This window comes from Cynara cardunculus, unplaced genomic scaffold (assembly GCF_001531365.2).
Source record: "Cynara cardunculus var. scolymus isolate 2C unplaced genomic scaffold, CcrdV1 Un_Scaffold_1555, whole genome shotgun sequence".
Taxonomy (NCBI): Eukaryota; Viridiplantae; Streptophyta; class Magnoliopsida; order Asterales; family Asteraceae; genus Cynara; species Cynara cardunculus.
In genome coordinates, this window is record NW_020200795.1 from 86,275 (window position 1) to 100,121 (window position 13,847).

Below are 13,847 nucleotides of genomic sequence, written 5' to 3' on the forward strand. Positions count from 1 at the left end.
GTTTCACTTGATTGTAAACTAAATAATCATACGAGATAGAAATTAGTTAAACTATAATATATTAAACAAATTAATTCTTTTTAAATTCTTTTATCTTTTGACTTCAATTTCTATTCATATATTGTTCATGACTTTTATGTTGCCTTTGATACATGAGCCTAGACAGAACAAGACAAAAGAAATTGACAGTTCCACGTTTGACGCAAAATGAGACATGACACCAGCAACCGATCCATATTTGGCAAGACATAAAACATGGGTGTAATAGAACTAAAAGACTAATCCCACCCTCATTTAATATAACCCTAATACGATATTTGGTTTAATGGTCACCACCAATATCTAGTCATCACCGAATCTCCGCCACCCTCGGCTACCATTACCATTGCCCACCATCTCTACTTCTACAACCACCGTTGTTGGTCGCCATTACTTTCCAACGTTGGCCACCACCTCCACCACCATCCATCACCACATCTATCTCCACTACATCAACCACCATCACTGCCACCTCTACCTCCTCTACAACCACCAACTCCACCTCCAAATCCACCACCTTCCACATCATCCATAACCACCATCAACCACTTGTTTATATAGTGTTAGGGGTTGTTTAATTACCTTTTAATAGTTTCATTAAGACATCGACTCTGAATCATTAAGAGACCGACTCTAAATCATTAAGAGTAAAAGGTTGTTTGTTTACCTATTAATTGTTTCATTAAAAGACAGCTTTTGAATCCTTAAAAGGTGAATTTTGTTTGGCAAAAAAAATCTACCTCTTAATGGTTCTAAAACCCTTTGAATGATTTTATATCATGGGTCTCCCTTAACCATTAAACGCTTTATTTCATTGTAAACAATTACCAAACAACTATATTACATTTTTCACTATATCATGAAAGTATCTTAATCATTTTTACCACTTAATCATTCTGCACCAAACCATTCAGCAACTGTCAAACAGCCCATAAATTTTGTTTGGAAAAAAATCTATCTCTTAATGGTTCTAAAACCTTCTGAATGATTTTGTATCATGGGCTTCCCTTAACCATTAAAAGCCTAATTTCATTATAAACAATTACCAAACAATTATATTTCCTTTTGCATTCTATCATGAGGGCCTTTTAATCATTTTGACAACTTAATCTTCTGCACCTAATCATTCAGCAACTGTCAAACAGCCCCTTAATTCTATAAGAAGAAATGGGAAGAAGTACTTAACATCGGAAAAGGGTAGTCTAGCGTGTAAGCACAACAATGAACCACGACAATGGATTCAACGGATCATCCACATCACGAGTTGGCTGCGAACCTACAAATAAAGGGGGTTTGAATAGAGATTAGTTGTGTTTTAAAAGTTATGAATTATTGCCTCCCCCTTTTAAAAAAGAAAGAGAAGACGTACCCTGAAATAAATGATTGTTCCCATGGAACCTTCCCACGATCATAGTTGTCCTCACTGGAATCAAAATCTTTGCCACCACCACCTTTACCTCTGCCATTGTCATCAACATCAACACCAACACCACCACCACCTTTATAGCCTACACCACAATCACCACCTCTTCTACTACCACCGATTATCACAACATAAAATCAGTAAACAATATTTAGGGGCAACTTATTTAACCCAGTCTTATTCGATCCTAGTCACGCCAACCACCAGAAACACTTCTTACATGCAGTCATGTTCAGTTTTGTTCAGGCCAATCTAGTCATGTTTATATATCAAACGTTACCTTATTTTAGTGTAAGTGATATTTTTTTTCTTTAAAACATTCATAATTATCTCTTTTATTATTGATGACCACAAATATTATATTGATATTCCTTCTATTTTTCTGGTTACAAAAAATAGTTGCGGTAAAATAGGGTATTGACCGGTTTTTTGGGCTCTGACCAAGCCTTTTGGAGGTTTTCGCCTGTAACCTGGTCCTTGGGAACATTTCTAAAGCGGCTTGGTAATCAGTCCTTACCGGTCCAAAATCAGTTAAGTCAGTCTTCTATACATCTCTACGCCGAGGCCTAGTCGTTACTCTTGCTAGTTGCGCTAGCCCTCAAGATGACATTATCGTATCTTCTTCGCAACCTACTTGACAATCCAACCAGCAGTCACAAGTGATCCCAAACTGTAGTTTGACATATCTATGTTTATCACTCATTGATCTGATCTAAATGATCTCTCAAGTTGCATCCATGAAGCACGAAGAGTCTTAAGGACGCCTTTGATTACTTTCTCATTTCCCAAATCTTACAAGCAGTCTTTTGTAATCATTTTCTACATACCACAGCGGATATCAACATCCACAAGATTCAAGATTTCTTTATAAGTTCTCAACTTTGGACCAACTAAACCCACAAGAACCCTAAACTCCACAAAGTGGCAGCCCATCAAGACTTGGCACACAAAAAAGCAGTTGTCGAGCCAAGTCTTGATTTTAGATTGCAATACACACCCTATGAAGATTATTACATCATACGGACCTCAAGTCTTCGTTCCATGTCTGCTTGTCTTTCTTTCACAAGACCAATTCTGCTACAGATACGGTTCTCAAGAATGAAACCTTCTTAAAGTTGTTCTTGTGGTTCTTCGGTCCCTGCAAAGATGAATCAAAGAGTTTGTTTGTTCCCAGAAAACTTGCTGTCAATATGAACTAAAATAAACAAATAGAACAAGTAAATGGATAACCAACAACAAAAGGATACAAGAGAACAGCAGCCCGGCCTCCTTGCAAATCCACTCACCCCTGCTGTATACAACACATACAACATTAGACGCATAGAGACATGCTAACCTAAACAACAAATATCCAGAATTCGCATACCACAAGAAGCATATGCATCTCTGACTTGTAATCTACTAAATAGGAGGTGGGGTTGCAGAAACCCACAAACTCTACACTATAAAATGTTAACAAGAATCACTTCAATCAAGTATTCAAGCATTGGATGACCTTAGATACTCCATCTGATCCACCAGTTCTTGCAAATCCTCATCCCAATCAAGATTTTGACCATCTAAACTATCAAGAAACTCTTCAGGCTCGTTTTCAATGGGAAGATTTACATTCAAGAGTTCCTCCCACAAATTCCCACTGGAATCATCCTCCACAAAGCTTGAAACATCTCCTTGATTACCCACATCGCTACTTGATTCATCTTCAACGGGAGTAGGTGCTAAAAGAAACGAATCAACATTCAGTTGGATGTTCTTCATACCACCAGCCACTTCTTGTAGATTTTCCACACTTGGTGCCATCGTTAACCGCCTTTTCCGACCAATTTCAATATGATCTTGCCCCTTCTGTGCATACTTATCCATGTATCTTTGTAGGAATTCAGGATTACTGAATGCTTTTGCGAGAAAACCCATCATGTTCTGTTGCTTTCTTTCGGTGGTTCTTAACCTGTTTTCCATGGCTATGAGCTGGTCTATAGAATGCTGCTGTAGTTGCCTCAGCCTCACAATTTCTGCCATTAACAAACTCCTGTCCCTTTTCAGTGCTTCAAGCTCCTCCTCCATCCCGTATTGGCCTACTTCAATGCACACACCATATTCTTGCTTCTGTTGGGTGGATTGCGCTATATTTCTTCTTCTTCTGATCGTCTTCAGGAGATGCCTCTGACCACCAAGAAACCCTTCATTTGCAAATTCCCATCTATCTGGATCCACTTTTCTGAAACCCTGTAAACATTTTACATTAAATTCATGATTGTATCAAATTATAGCGAGAATAACTGAGAAATCGATAAAGAAATCCCAATTGGTGATCTTATAAAAAATCAACACAGCGGCACAATCTAAGAACACAAAAACATAGCATCTTCAAAACTACAAGTCCAGAAGGACCAGAGAACAATTAGAAAAATCCCAATTTGAATAAGTGAAGAACTCCCACGAATTGGTCTAAGAAACTAAAATTTCATACGCCATCATACCGCCTGAATTTGAAATTAACACAATATTTCAAGAGAACACATGACATAAAACTACTACTAAAGCATTTTAAATAATATGAACACACATATACGTAAAATTAATCCAATTTCTGAAAAGAACACGCTCATAAGCTACTATTACAGCATTTTAATCAAACACCTTGCAAACTACACACAAGTGTGATCCTCAATGGGAGAGTGGAGAAGGAAGACTTACATAAGTATTAAGCTGGCGAATGAAGCTAGAAAAATTGCCATGCTTAAAATACCTCGGAAGCAGAGTTGTGGAAAACTTGTAAGAATCCCAAACAACAAAACTATTCCTTCCTCTACTCCACGAAACCACCGAATCCGTTGATGGGTCTTCCACCATATCATATGTTTTCGTCAGAAACGGCGGTGGACCTACCTCATGCAACCCTTCCCTCGGCCGCGGTGAAGAAGATGAAGACGATGAACCAGCAGTTGCAGCAGTATTCGTAGACGATACAAATGTTACGTCCTCCTCTTTCACACTTGCTCCTCCTTGCAATTCCGTCTTGAACTCCATTAATCCAAATTTTCCGATTAGGGTCTTGATGATGATCAACGAAAGACAGAAATGGCGTCGTTTAACATTTGGACTTTGTTTTCAGAGAGTATTAATAGGGGAAGGAGATAAGACGGATTCAGTAGAAGGTTCTAGTTAGAGAGGATGGTTCTTGGAATCATGATGTGATATTTTCGAATTACGCTAATGCAGGTATTGCTTGATGATTTTTTTTGTCGCTTTATGGGCATGCTTTGATTATTTGTACTGTACAAGTAAGAACGCAGGAGTTTATAAGCTCTCAGTACGTGGGGTGCACCGTGTGGGTGTGACTTATATATGTGGACAAGTTCCAGAAAGGTCTAGAGGATTCATTTCCAAATAAAAAGTGTCATAATATATGATGGAAAGAATTACAGAATTGGTCCTCTGGGTTTAGTGAAAATTACGAAATTGGTTCCTAAATTAACGGTTTCGGATTATTCAATCTGCAGGTTAAACAGTTTGGTTGACCAAATAAGATAGATTTCGATTATTTTTTTATCATTTCGGTTAACAAAATAGAAAAATATACTATTAAATAATTTTCTTCTAGATGAATTGGTTTGTACATATATAAAACTAAAATAACAAGAAACTGAAATATATTTATCAAAATCATCAACCAAACATTATCATATATACCAAGAGATCGACTATCAAGCAAGAAAGAGAGTGGGAGGTTCTATTAAAACGGACTACGCCACTTGGAGAAACTGTTCAAAATAACGGGAGGAACTAAGGATATAAGAATATAAAAAGGTTACTTAATTTTGACAAGTCCAGTCCGGCCTTGACCTCCATCACATTATTCTTAAGCTTGAGCGAACATTTCTATTATGGTTATATGACATATCCAACGACCATCAAGATGTTCGATTTCATTTCCAAAGCTCGTTTATTAAAAAGATACCGAATAACTTTATGAATTATTTGATCTTTCATGCACCACTGGGCATCTATGATGTTCACCATTTTTCATCGTTCCGACCATTACTTCCAATCCAACTATAAAAAACCAACAAGTTTTCTTAAATCTAAAACCCAAGTATAGATTTCAAATTCTAAAACACTGTTTCCATTTTTAAACAAAAATTGTGCCATCAATTTCAACAAAAAGAGAAGTTTACAAGTTGAGAGTATCTGCAACTCCCAAAGCAGCATTCACTAAGCCAAGTTCATCCCAATCTTCTTCTGTTCCTTCAGGCAATCAGTTTTACCGATATCATCTGATGAGAATTGAAACCGAAAAATTTGATACAGGCTTGTCATCAAAATATTTCGGTTCTGCTCTGCTCCTTTTGTTGGTCACTCTGAGTGAAATGGGTTGAAAAGCTATGCAGCAGTCACTGATTGTGATTTCTGTCGAGGAGGTATGTGAAGCCACGACTTCATCATGTCATATGCAGTGAAACCAATTGCAACTGATGGAACAATCTGCAAACAATAGTGAAAATCATTGTTAGTAATCAAGATCTCTTGATTTCACTTGAAGCATGCTTTCTGAATACAATGAAGTGACAACCGAGGTGATGAACAAAGTTGTTAAAGGCTCAAGGCGCACTTAGAAGCAAAGGGGTCCTGGGGCCTAGGCGCAGGCCTCAGGAATCTGACGTACATCTTATAAAAAAAGTATATACACACACAGAGTTAAACACAACTCAAATATGTAGCAAATACTCCTGTGCAGCAATCAACTGTACTTCGATTGAGGCAGATTGGAGAAAGGTTCAAAGCATGAGCCATGAGGGAGAAGTTTTAAGGTCTGGTATTTGTGGAGAAAGAGGCTTGAAGTTATAACGATCGGGTATTTAATATTAGGGTTTGACTTATATCATCTATTTAATAACTCTTTTACGAAGTCTAAGAGATAAGAAGATGAGAAAACTTATTTAATATTGGGGTTTGACTTGGTATTTAATCACTCTTTATGAGGCACACCTTGGCCCACAAAGCGCCCCAGTAGAGGCCACAGGGTCTTGGTGAGCCTCGTGAATCCACCTAGCCTCGACTTTTAAAATGCCCAAGACCTTGAGCCTTATGGGCCTCAGAGCCTGGCGTGCCTCAGAGTAAGCTTTTAACAACTATGGTGATGAAGAAACACAATACCCATTCAAATCAGGGTTATTTAGGAGAACCACCATTTGACAAGTAAGTTCTTAAATGCATGAATTATTTACAGATTTAGAAACAACTCCGTGTAACAGAAGCATGCCACTTCTAACACAATAATGCCTTGAAATCTGTCAGAAGGTTATTATCTTACATAACGCTTCAAATCAACATCATATAATTGACCTTGTACAAAACCCCATGTCTGCAGATGTGTCATCACTCGCTAAACCAATCTGCCTCTTGTTATATATACACTTCGACCCCATTAATGTGACAGCAATTTCTGTTTTTGAATGTGAATAATAGTTGCAATATTTCCTTTTTTGGACAAATTTTGATGATGAATGACCTATTTTCTAGCGAGTAAATGGCATTTCTGAACATAGTATTCAGTCTTGATGTGACAACCAACCATTATGTTTTCACAAATGAAAAAAAAAATATTGTAGTTGGAAAAAATGAGCAAAATAGACAACTATAATATTTTATTTTGTATTTTTTTAATGTATAATCGTTGGTTAATAAACCATAATTATTAGAAATGCTACTCACATTTTCTAATCATCGTTACACAAAGTATTGACCGTAAGAGATATTGATTCTAAAAGATCATCTTGTTTTATTATCATAGTTAGGGTCAAACATTGCAATATTTTTTGGATGAAAGTATACGCATACATATCTACCCTGATGGTAAGACAAGGCTTAATAACCAAAAGGCCTTTGGCCTAGCAGCATCGTAGCCTTTGGCCTCCTAGGAGGTCAGGGGTTCAAACCTCACAATAGGTGAGAGTGTGTGAGTTTACTTGTTGCATTTGCAGTATATAAATATTATATACTTCAAAAAAAACAAGGCTTAATAGCATAACAACCAAACAGCCCCTTAATGTAACTAATGCTACAGTACTATTACTATCTATGAAAAAATGATTATAGTCCCACATACGTACGCAAGTCAAACAAAACAATATGCCAAGATATAGCAGAACCAGAAATAAAATTAGGTGAGCATTTAGTTCTAGAGCATGACCTTAATGTAATTAATGCTGAGACCAGCAAATAATTGCCTCCAACCTTGTTGGGAAACGATCGTGGTGAGCCCCTTCCATGTATTCTTGTGTCTAGCACCACCACCGACAGAACCTTGCAGATTTTCAACCTGAAAATGACATGAAATTATCAAAATCAAACAGAATACAAGTCACTAGAAAGCTAATTAAGCAAATGACCCTAGTTTCCCACATCTCATTTAAGAGAGTTTCAAAGTAACAGAAGGGTCGTTGGCGGAGCAGTAGGTCAAGATGATAGTGTGTATGTGAGTTTTGCCATATATAAATATATACTAAAAAGGAAAAAAAAGAGTTCAAAGTAACGTGTGGCTCAAAAAGCATGAATGGAAGGATGCAAAGTATTGAAGCAAAAACCAAAATAAAATAACAAAAACCTGCATCTGCCTTCTAACGACGTCTAAAGGATATGTGAAGGTTTGCCCAAATAAGCCAGCCAAAGCACCACAGGACAGACGCATCATGATTGATCTCTGTTGGTCCTCAGAAACATGCCTCTTGAGTTCTTCATAAATGTAAAACTTCAAGCCAGCATATGGCAGAATACCAATAAGAGTTGGACCTAGTTTTAGATAGAAAAAATAGAAGATAAATATGTATGTATATATATATATATATAGAGAGAGAGAGAGAGAGAGAGAAAATTTTATATACGGGAGCACCAAGACTGTAAAGTTTATCGACAGTAACCAGAGTTCACCCTCTCTCTTTTATTTTCCCCATAAACTTTATCTTCTCTTCAGTTATCCAAATCATCATACAACATCACGAGTATTTTGTTTGTCATATTTTGTCTTTTCTGGTGAATCCAGAAAAGAAATATGTATATTACTTGTATAGTTGTGTGTGAAGGAGATTTATACAAAATGAGGTGGGGGTTTAAAATTGAAGAATTTTAACAAAAATTAATTTATTGGCTGACAACTTGTCAATTTGGTTAATTTAGTTGACAAAAAGCCAATATCACATTAGATTACACTCTAGTTCCCATTTATCCTTGTTGTTTAGCACCTATTGAGGTGTTCATATCAAAGAAGGGATAAAAGAATATGATAAACCTACAACGATGCCACGATCCACAGTCCCTACATGAATCCCCATCAGTAACACTCAGATCACGCATGTCATGTGAAAAGGGTTATTTAAGATTCGGAATTTGGGTGCTTATTGCACAAATTTGTGCACTGACTGCTGATACATTTAAGATTTGCACTATTGATGAAGCTACATAAAAGAAGATAGAATGCAAATGGAAACATACCTACGCCTCGATACAAGCCACGCATCCCACCCTCCCTATAAACACTCACTAACACATTTCTAATGCCACTGTAACGAGGTTGTGCAATAATACTTTTAGAATCATTCCCCAAACTTGATTTTGCATCCACGACCTATAAAACCAAATACAGACCCAATAAGACACGATAGAAAATTCATATTAAAAACATTCCATCATACTTTGTGCAAAACAAAGCAAAGAACCCCCGATTAACACCATACACACATTACTTAAAAGACAACAGAAACTATATGAGCATTTTTCATTGCATAAAAGTCCACCCCCCCCCCCTTAAAATTATCCCCATTTACTAGAATGCAACAAGAAAATAGGGTCTACTCTTTTTCCAATTTTGTATCTACTTTCTAAAGTGTTACTAAATGGGAATATTTTGTTTTCTAGTCATAACCCTCCTCAAACAAAACCAAAAATATCAAGGGACAAGATAAGAATAACTGAGCCATCAGACTTTAATTAGCATTTTTCAAAAAAGAAAATAAATTCAGTAAAGCCAACATATATGGCAAAGAGAATAGTGAAGAACATGACTAAAAAAAAAAAAAAATAGTGCTACTGCATCCCATAAACAATACAACATTTGACTTGGCACATAGTTCTATAAAACCGTTTGACCATTATCAATATCATGTAATGATAATTAATAAGAAAAATGTAAATCTGAACAGGAAACTTGCCAAAAAATAGCATCGTTGCACTTTTGGGGGGTCTAGTACAGATTTGTAAGAGCTATTATAGCTCTTCTACTCTAAACATAGTTGTAATGTCATCAAAATTCAGCAAGTTCTATCAACTATTAAGTACTCGACCAAATGCTCCAAGACTCGAACAGTGTCAAATCATTATCCTTCACATGATAATCTCAAGAAATTATACAAAAATATCATAAAATAACTCACTTGATAAGCGAGTTTGGTGCGAGCCAAATCTAGTGGATATGTGCATAACACAGCAGTCCCTCCAGCTGCTGAACCAGCTAAAAGATCTACAACGGGCCCTGTTCCTAATACCGTGTAGTTGTCCAATATCCAACATCGGTATTGTTCATATGTCATGAAATGCAATGCTGCATATGGAACAATGCGAAGAACACTAGCGCCATTCCCTCTGAAAGAAGACCAAAAATCTAGTCAGATGTCACATTATCATTATTAATTAGCAAGGAGGATGTCAGGGAATGAAATAATTAGATGGCAACACTGTCATACTTGTAAAATCCTGGAAGTCCTTCATGCTTTAGTAGCCTCTTCAGTGATTGATAGACTCCAAGAGAATGAAAGCCTTGAGTTCGTGTCTGAATATCCAAAAATAGAAATGAGATAATCAGGTAAGAAATGGTAGTATGTGTATAATAGAATCCTCATAGATTATATAACAACATGCTAGACAGAAATGTATGGTATATTAGCAGAGCTTACAGATAGCACAGTGTGATGAATGATTAAGCAAATAGAGTAGAGCTTCAAATCAACAACGCATAGATTAGCATCAACAAACAAAAGTTTTGAGAAACAAGGCAAAATAATCATCCAAAAATACAAAAGTATTTCTCTGCCCCAAAAGGAATACGCAAAAAGGTTGCTTTTTTTGGGTTGTTCCAGGAAAATGCACCAATTCCATTTTTGGTAAGTTCCCAATCCAACTTTACCATTTTGGTCATTAGGAATCATTACATCATTTTGGTGACTCAGATTTTAGTCCACAAGTTCTCATTCTGTCCATATTGAGGGACATTTTAGATATTTGACCAATAGCCAAACACTTTTAAGGAATATGGGCACATCAAACATCGAGAGAGTACTACGATTCCAAATTTACCTTGTAGAAGTCAATCTCAGACATCTACAATCTTTGTTTCAAGTATAATCAAGGATCCAATTGCCTAAGTTAAAGGTGTTAAAATAAAGGATCAGATATAGTAGGACAGGTAGAATCTCTCTCACATAAGCACTTTGGTCTTATAATTTACAAGAGTACTTAAACGAGTTCACTGGGGGTTGAAATATCTATAACCTGGTGACTGAAGATGTCTGAAAATAAATGGTTTCAGAGTTTAAGTTGTTTTGCATGAGTTTCAAGATAAATGCACTATATGCAATAGATCTGCTGAAAACAAAATCAAATTAAAATATTACATTCACCAGACCACATAGGAACTCAATATGTTTACTGGCAAGTGCTATGATGAGGCTTTGTGGAATGTTTATTTTAACCATGATTTCTAAGTTCAGAACATCTGCAAGAAAAAAATGCCTGATAAATTAAGAATACCAGGCTAGAGCTACACAACACATCTAGATGCAAAAGATAAGCCCACAAGTCTTTGGAAGTGGTAGATTCAAAAAGAAGTATAGTCACTTGGATAATTTAAAATACTTGACAACTTGATCATTTTATAAGAAAATGGATAAACTTGGACTAAAGTACCATATGCTAAGATCCAAGGTCACTACTGATGATATACTCATACAGCCCAAGTTCACTATAACAACCCCTTCACGCAAGAACATACTCTAAGAAAACATGGTTCAAAAAACAAATATGAAGATGACCAGCAAGCATACAACTGAGCATAAATACAGAGCCCATCATAAAAAAGAAAAGAACTACTAGCAAGTCTCTGATTGCACATTATGGACCTCCTCCCCATTATTAAGGGTGCATAACATGGTTCACTATAGGAACTTCTCTAAGCTTCACAATATAGTGCCTCCCAATTAGCATGCTTGTTCTATTTTTTCTTCTTTTCTTTCTATAGACTGTTGATGCCCGCAAAAGGGAGTGAGATATGTATCTGTCATATGGAAGGGACATATCTCTCATTTACAGCCTGAACAGAACTTGGTGTGAAACATACTGTGGTTTAAATATTTGCCTTGAAGATCACAATTCTTGGAAAGTCCAAGTTAATCGAGATAATATGTCTTTTTATATTCAAATTTGAACCTGATTTCTCTTAGAAATGGGCATTGATAAATTTACCCCCATTTGAACCTGATTTCTCTTAGCCCCATGAGAGAAATAAGACTTGTTCTCTCCATCTTACTGTCTCTATTATTCTTTGCCAAAACTGGGACCGGTTAAGGCCTGGTTTGGGACTGATTAGGCTCAGTTAAAAGAGGTTAAGACTGGTTTATAAAAAAGCTTGCTATGTCTTATGATTTTGGCCTTTTGCATCCCAAATATCATATAACTGTTTTTTATTTGTCTCCATTCTTTACTACTAGGGCTCCCTTAGTCTCTTAATCAATCTTCCAATTTTTAAATTCATGATGCTAATACTTTACAGGTAATTTGGCGCAATTTGACAATCAACAAACAGAAACAGTAAGGGTCAAAGTAACATCATTGTAATCAAACCATAGTGGCATATGAAGAAACAAATAACTAAATACACAAAGCATAAATCAAAACCCCACCTGCAATAAGATCTTAATTCTTTCGAGTGGAGCAACAGCGGTTTTTGCAAATGCTCCTGCAGCACCTCCGGCTATTAGTTCCTTGACATACACAGGCAAAGTATCTATATATGAAACCTCTCTCCCTGTAGCAGAACCCTCAACCAACCTTGCCACATTCGTGGAAAGAGAAGAACCTTGGGAAGAACCCATCTTTGAAAAAAAAAAATTACTCCAAAAATCAAAATCCAAAAACCAACTTTCCTTTTGTTTTTTCAAGTACTATGGATGTCCTTATCCGCCCTGCAGTTTGAAATACTCTTTATCCCATCTATCTCTTACAGTTTGTTCAACGCAATGCACAGACAACAGCCGGAGCAGACACAAAGATACGTTCGCCAGCCAATCTTTCTCAACGATGACAACAACCATGTACATCAAACAATGAAAGTAAAAGATTAAAACCTCACAAACCGATGAAATCACCCTAAAATAAAATCAATCTTCCATAATGATCACTATTATCTAATTTTTTTCATAAATATCATGTGCAACGAACTTAAGAATATTCGGAATAACAAGAAACGAGCGTTACCCAATTCAAATCTCTCGATATAAAACTAATCAACTAAAAACCCTCCAACTAGAATCCAAATTTATAAAAATACAAGGGCAGACGGAGATAACAAGAGATCACCAATACCCAATTTAGATCCCTTGGTATAATCCCTAAGATTTCGATTGATTCTCGATTGTAGACGCGTAGGAGAGCAGGTATCTTGATGCATTTAATTTTTCCAGTTGGGATGCGAAACAAGAATAAGATACCCGTTCTCCTTTGTAATTGGAAAGCGGTTACCTTCCTTCCGAGTCTTCTCTTATTTTTGGGAGAGATTTGTTTGCAGATCTACAAGTTTCTTGGAAATTGAATATGAAATTAGGGTTTAAATAACGTTGTTTTCAAGTGTTGAAATGTGAACTGGTCAAATGGGTGAGCCCCTTTATTTGAACACGACGTTCGGATTGCTGACCAATATCTACCCGTCATGTGAACTTGCTCGCAAAGTTTTTATGTGAAATCGTGTAAAACATAATCTATAATATATTATAAATTATTTGAAAAAAATTCTTAAAAATTATTTTTTATGTATAAATTTATCTATACTATATTATAAAACATTTGACTAAAACTCTTAAAAACTCTTAAACTCTTAAAACTCTTAAAAACTCTTAAACTCATTTATCCCTAAACAATTTCATCCATATCCTATTTCATCAATATCTGAATTCGTGTAACTAACTGCAGATAAACACAATCAAATACAGGATAAACATCTCTTTTTAAATATAAAAAATCTAAAATATAATTAGTATAATCATTAAATTCTAACAGAATACTTAATTATTATCTTTATAAAATTTATAATATTAAACCAAAAATAAATTGTTTTATTATT

General features: G+C 35.9%; 2 protein-coding genes across 16 annotated transcripts; both read right to left on the reverse strand.

Moving 5' to 3' along the window:
* Nucleotides 1-897: 897 nt before the first annotated feature.
* Nucleotides 898-4,851, reverse strand: LOC112502537 (heat shock factor protein HSF30-like). Of its 12 annotated transcripts, none has more exons than XR_003067711.1 (6): nucleotides 4,160-4,851; nucleotides 2,958-3,688; nucleotides 2,697-2,753; nucleotides 2,488-2,600; nucleotides 1,409-1,498; nucleotides 1,051-1,315 (listed from the first exon to the last, which is right to left on the reverse strand). XR_003067711.1 is itself a non-coding variant. In XM_025106489.1 (4 exons), exons 1-4 carry the CDS (start codon nucleotides 4,490-4,492, stop codon nucleotides 2,523-2,525), a joined length of 1,203 nt encoding a protein of 400 aa, XP_024962257.1. In that variant the 5' UTR covers nucleotides 4,493-4,851; the 3' UTR covers nucleotides 1,051-2,522. The 12 variants fall into 12 exon arrangements, 1 of the variants encoding a protein (XP_024962257.1); XR_003067708.1 differs by having other exon boundaries at nucleotides 2,693-2,753; XR_003067709.1 differs by having other exon boundaries at nucleotides 898-1,315; nucleotides 1,409-2,600; nucleotides 2,693-2,750.
* A 538-nt stretch (nucleotides 4,852-5,389) lies between these two features.
* Nucleotides 5,390-13,365, reverse strand: LOC112502533 (mitochondrial carrier protein CoAc1). 4 transcript variants are annotated; one of them, XM_025106482.1, is made up of 8 exons: nucleotides 13,094-13,365; nucleotides 12,412-12,797; nucleotides 10,201-10,286; nucleotides 9,892-10,099; nucleotides 8,954-9,086; nucleotides 8,070-8,254; nucleotides 7,656-7,784; nucleotides 5,390-5,947 (listed from the first exon to the last, which is right to left on the reverse strand). In XM_025106482.1, the coding sequence occupies exons 2-8, from the start codon at nucleotides 12,601-12,603 to the stop codon at nucleotides 5,846-5,848; spliced, it is 1,035 nt and encodes a 344-aa protein (XP_024962250.1). In that variant the 5' UTR covers nucleotides 12,604-12,797; nucleotides 13,094-13,365; the 3' UTR covers nucleotides 5,390-5,845. The 4 variants fall into 4 exon arrangements, with proteins under 4 accessions (XP_024962250.1, XP_024962252.1, XP_024962253.1 ...); XM_025106484.1 differs by having other exon boundaries at nucleotides 12,412-12,467; nucleotides 12,560-13,365; XM_025106485.1 differs by lacking the exon at nucleotides 13,094-13,365 and having other exon boundaries at nucleotides 12,412-12,467; nucleotides 12,655-12,701.
* Between the last annotated feature and the right edge of the window lie 482 nt (nucleotides 13,366-13,847).

What these genes read in the sequence shown, in the direction of transcription:
- LOC112502537 (XM_025106489.1), bottom strand. Translation starts at nt 4,492, where the DNA reads ATGGAGTTCAAGACGGAATTGCAAGGAGGAGCAAGTGTGAAAGAGGAG. An exon ending in TTCGCCAGCTTAATACTTAT is followed by an intron (nt 3,689 to 4,159) that starts GTAAGTCTTCCT and finishes AAATGTTTACAG; the next exon opens with GGTTTCAGAAAAGTGGATCC. An exon ending in CTTGTATCCTTTTGTTGTTG is followed by an intron (nt 2,601 to 2,692) that starts GTTATCCATTTA and finishes TCATCTTTGCAG; the next exon opens with GGACCGAAGAACCACAAGAA.
- LOC112502533 (XM_025106482.1), bottom strand. Translation starts at nt 12,603, where the DNA reads ATGGGTTCTTCCCAAGGTTCTTCTCTTTCCACGAATGTGGCAAGGTTG. An exon ending in GAATTAAGATCTTATTGCAG is followed by an intron (nt 10,287 to 12,411) that starts GTGGGGTTTTGA and finishes TTGGATATTCAG; the next exon opens with ACACGAACTCAAGGCTTTCA. An exon ending in TCGTTAGAAGGCAGATGCAG is followed by an intron (nt 7,785 to 8,069) that starts GTTTTTGTTATT and finishes TGTCATTTTCAG; the next exon opens with GTTGAAAATCTGCAAGGTTC.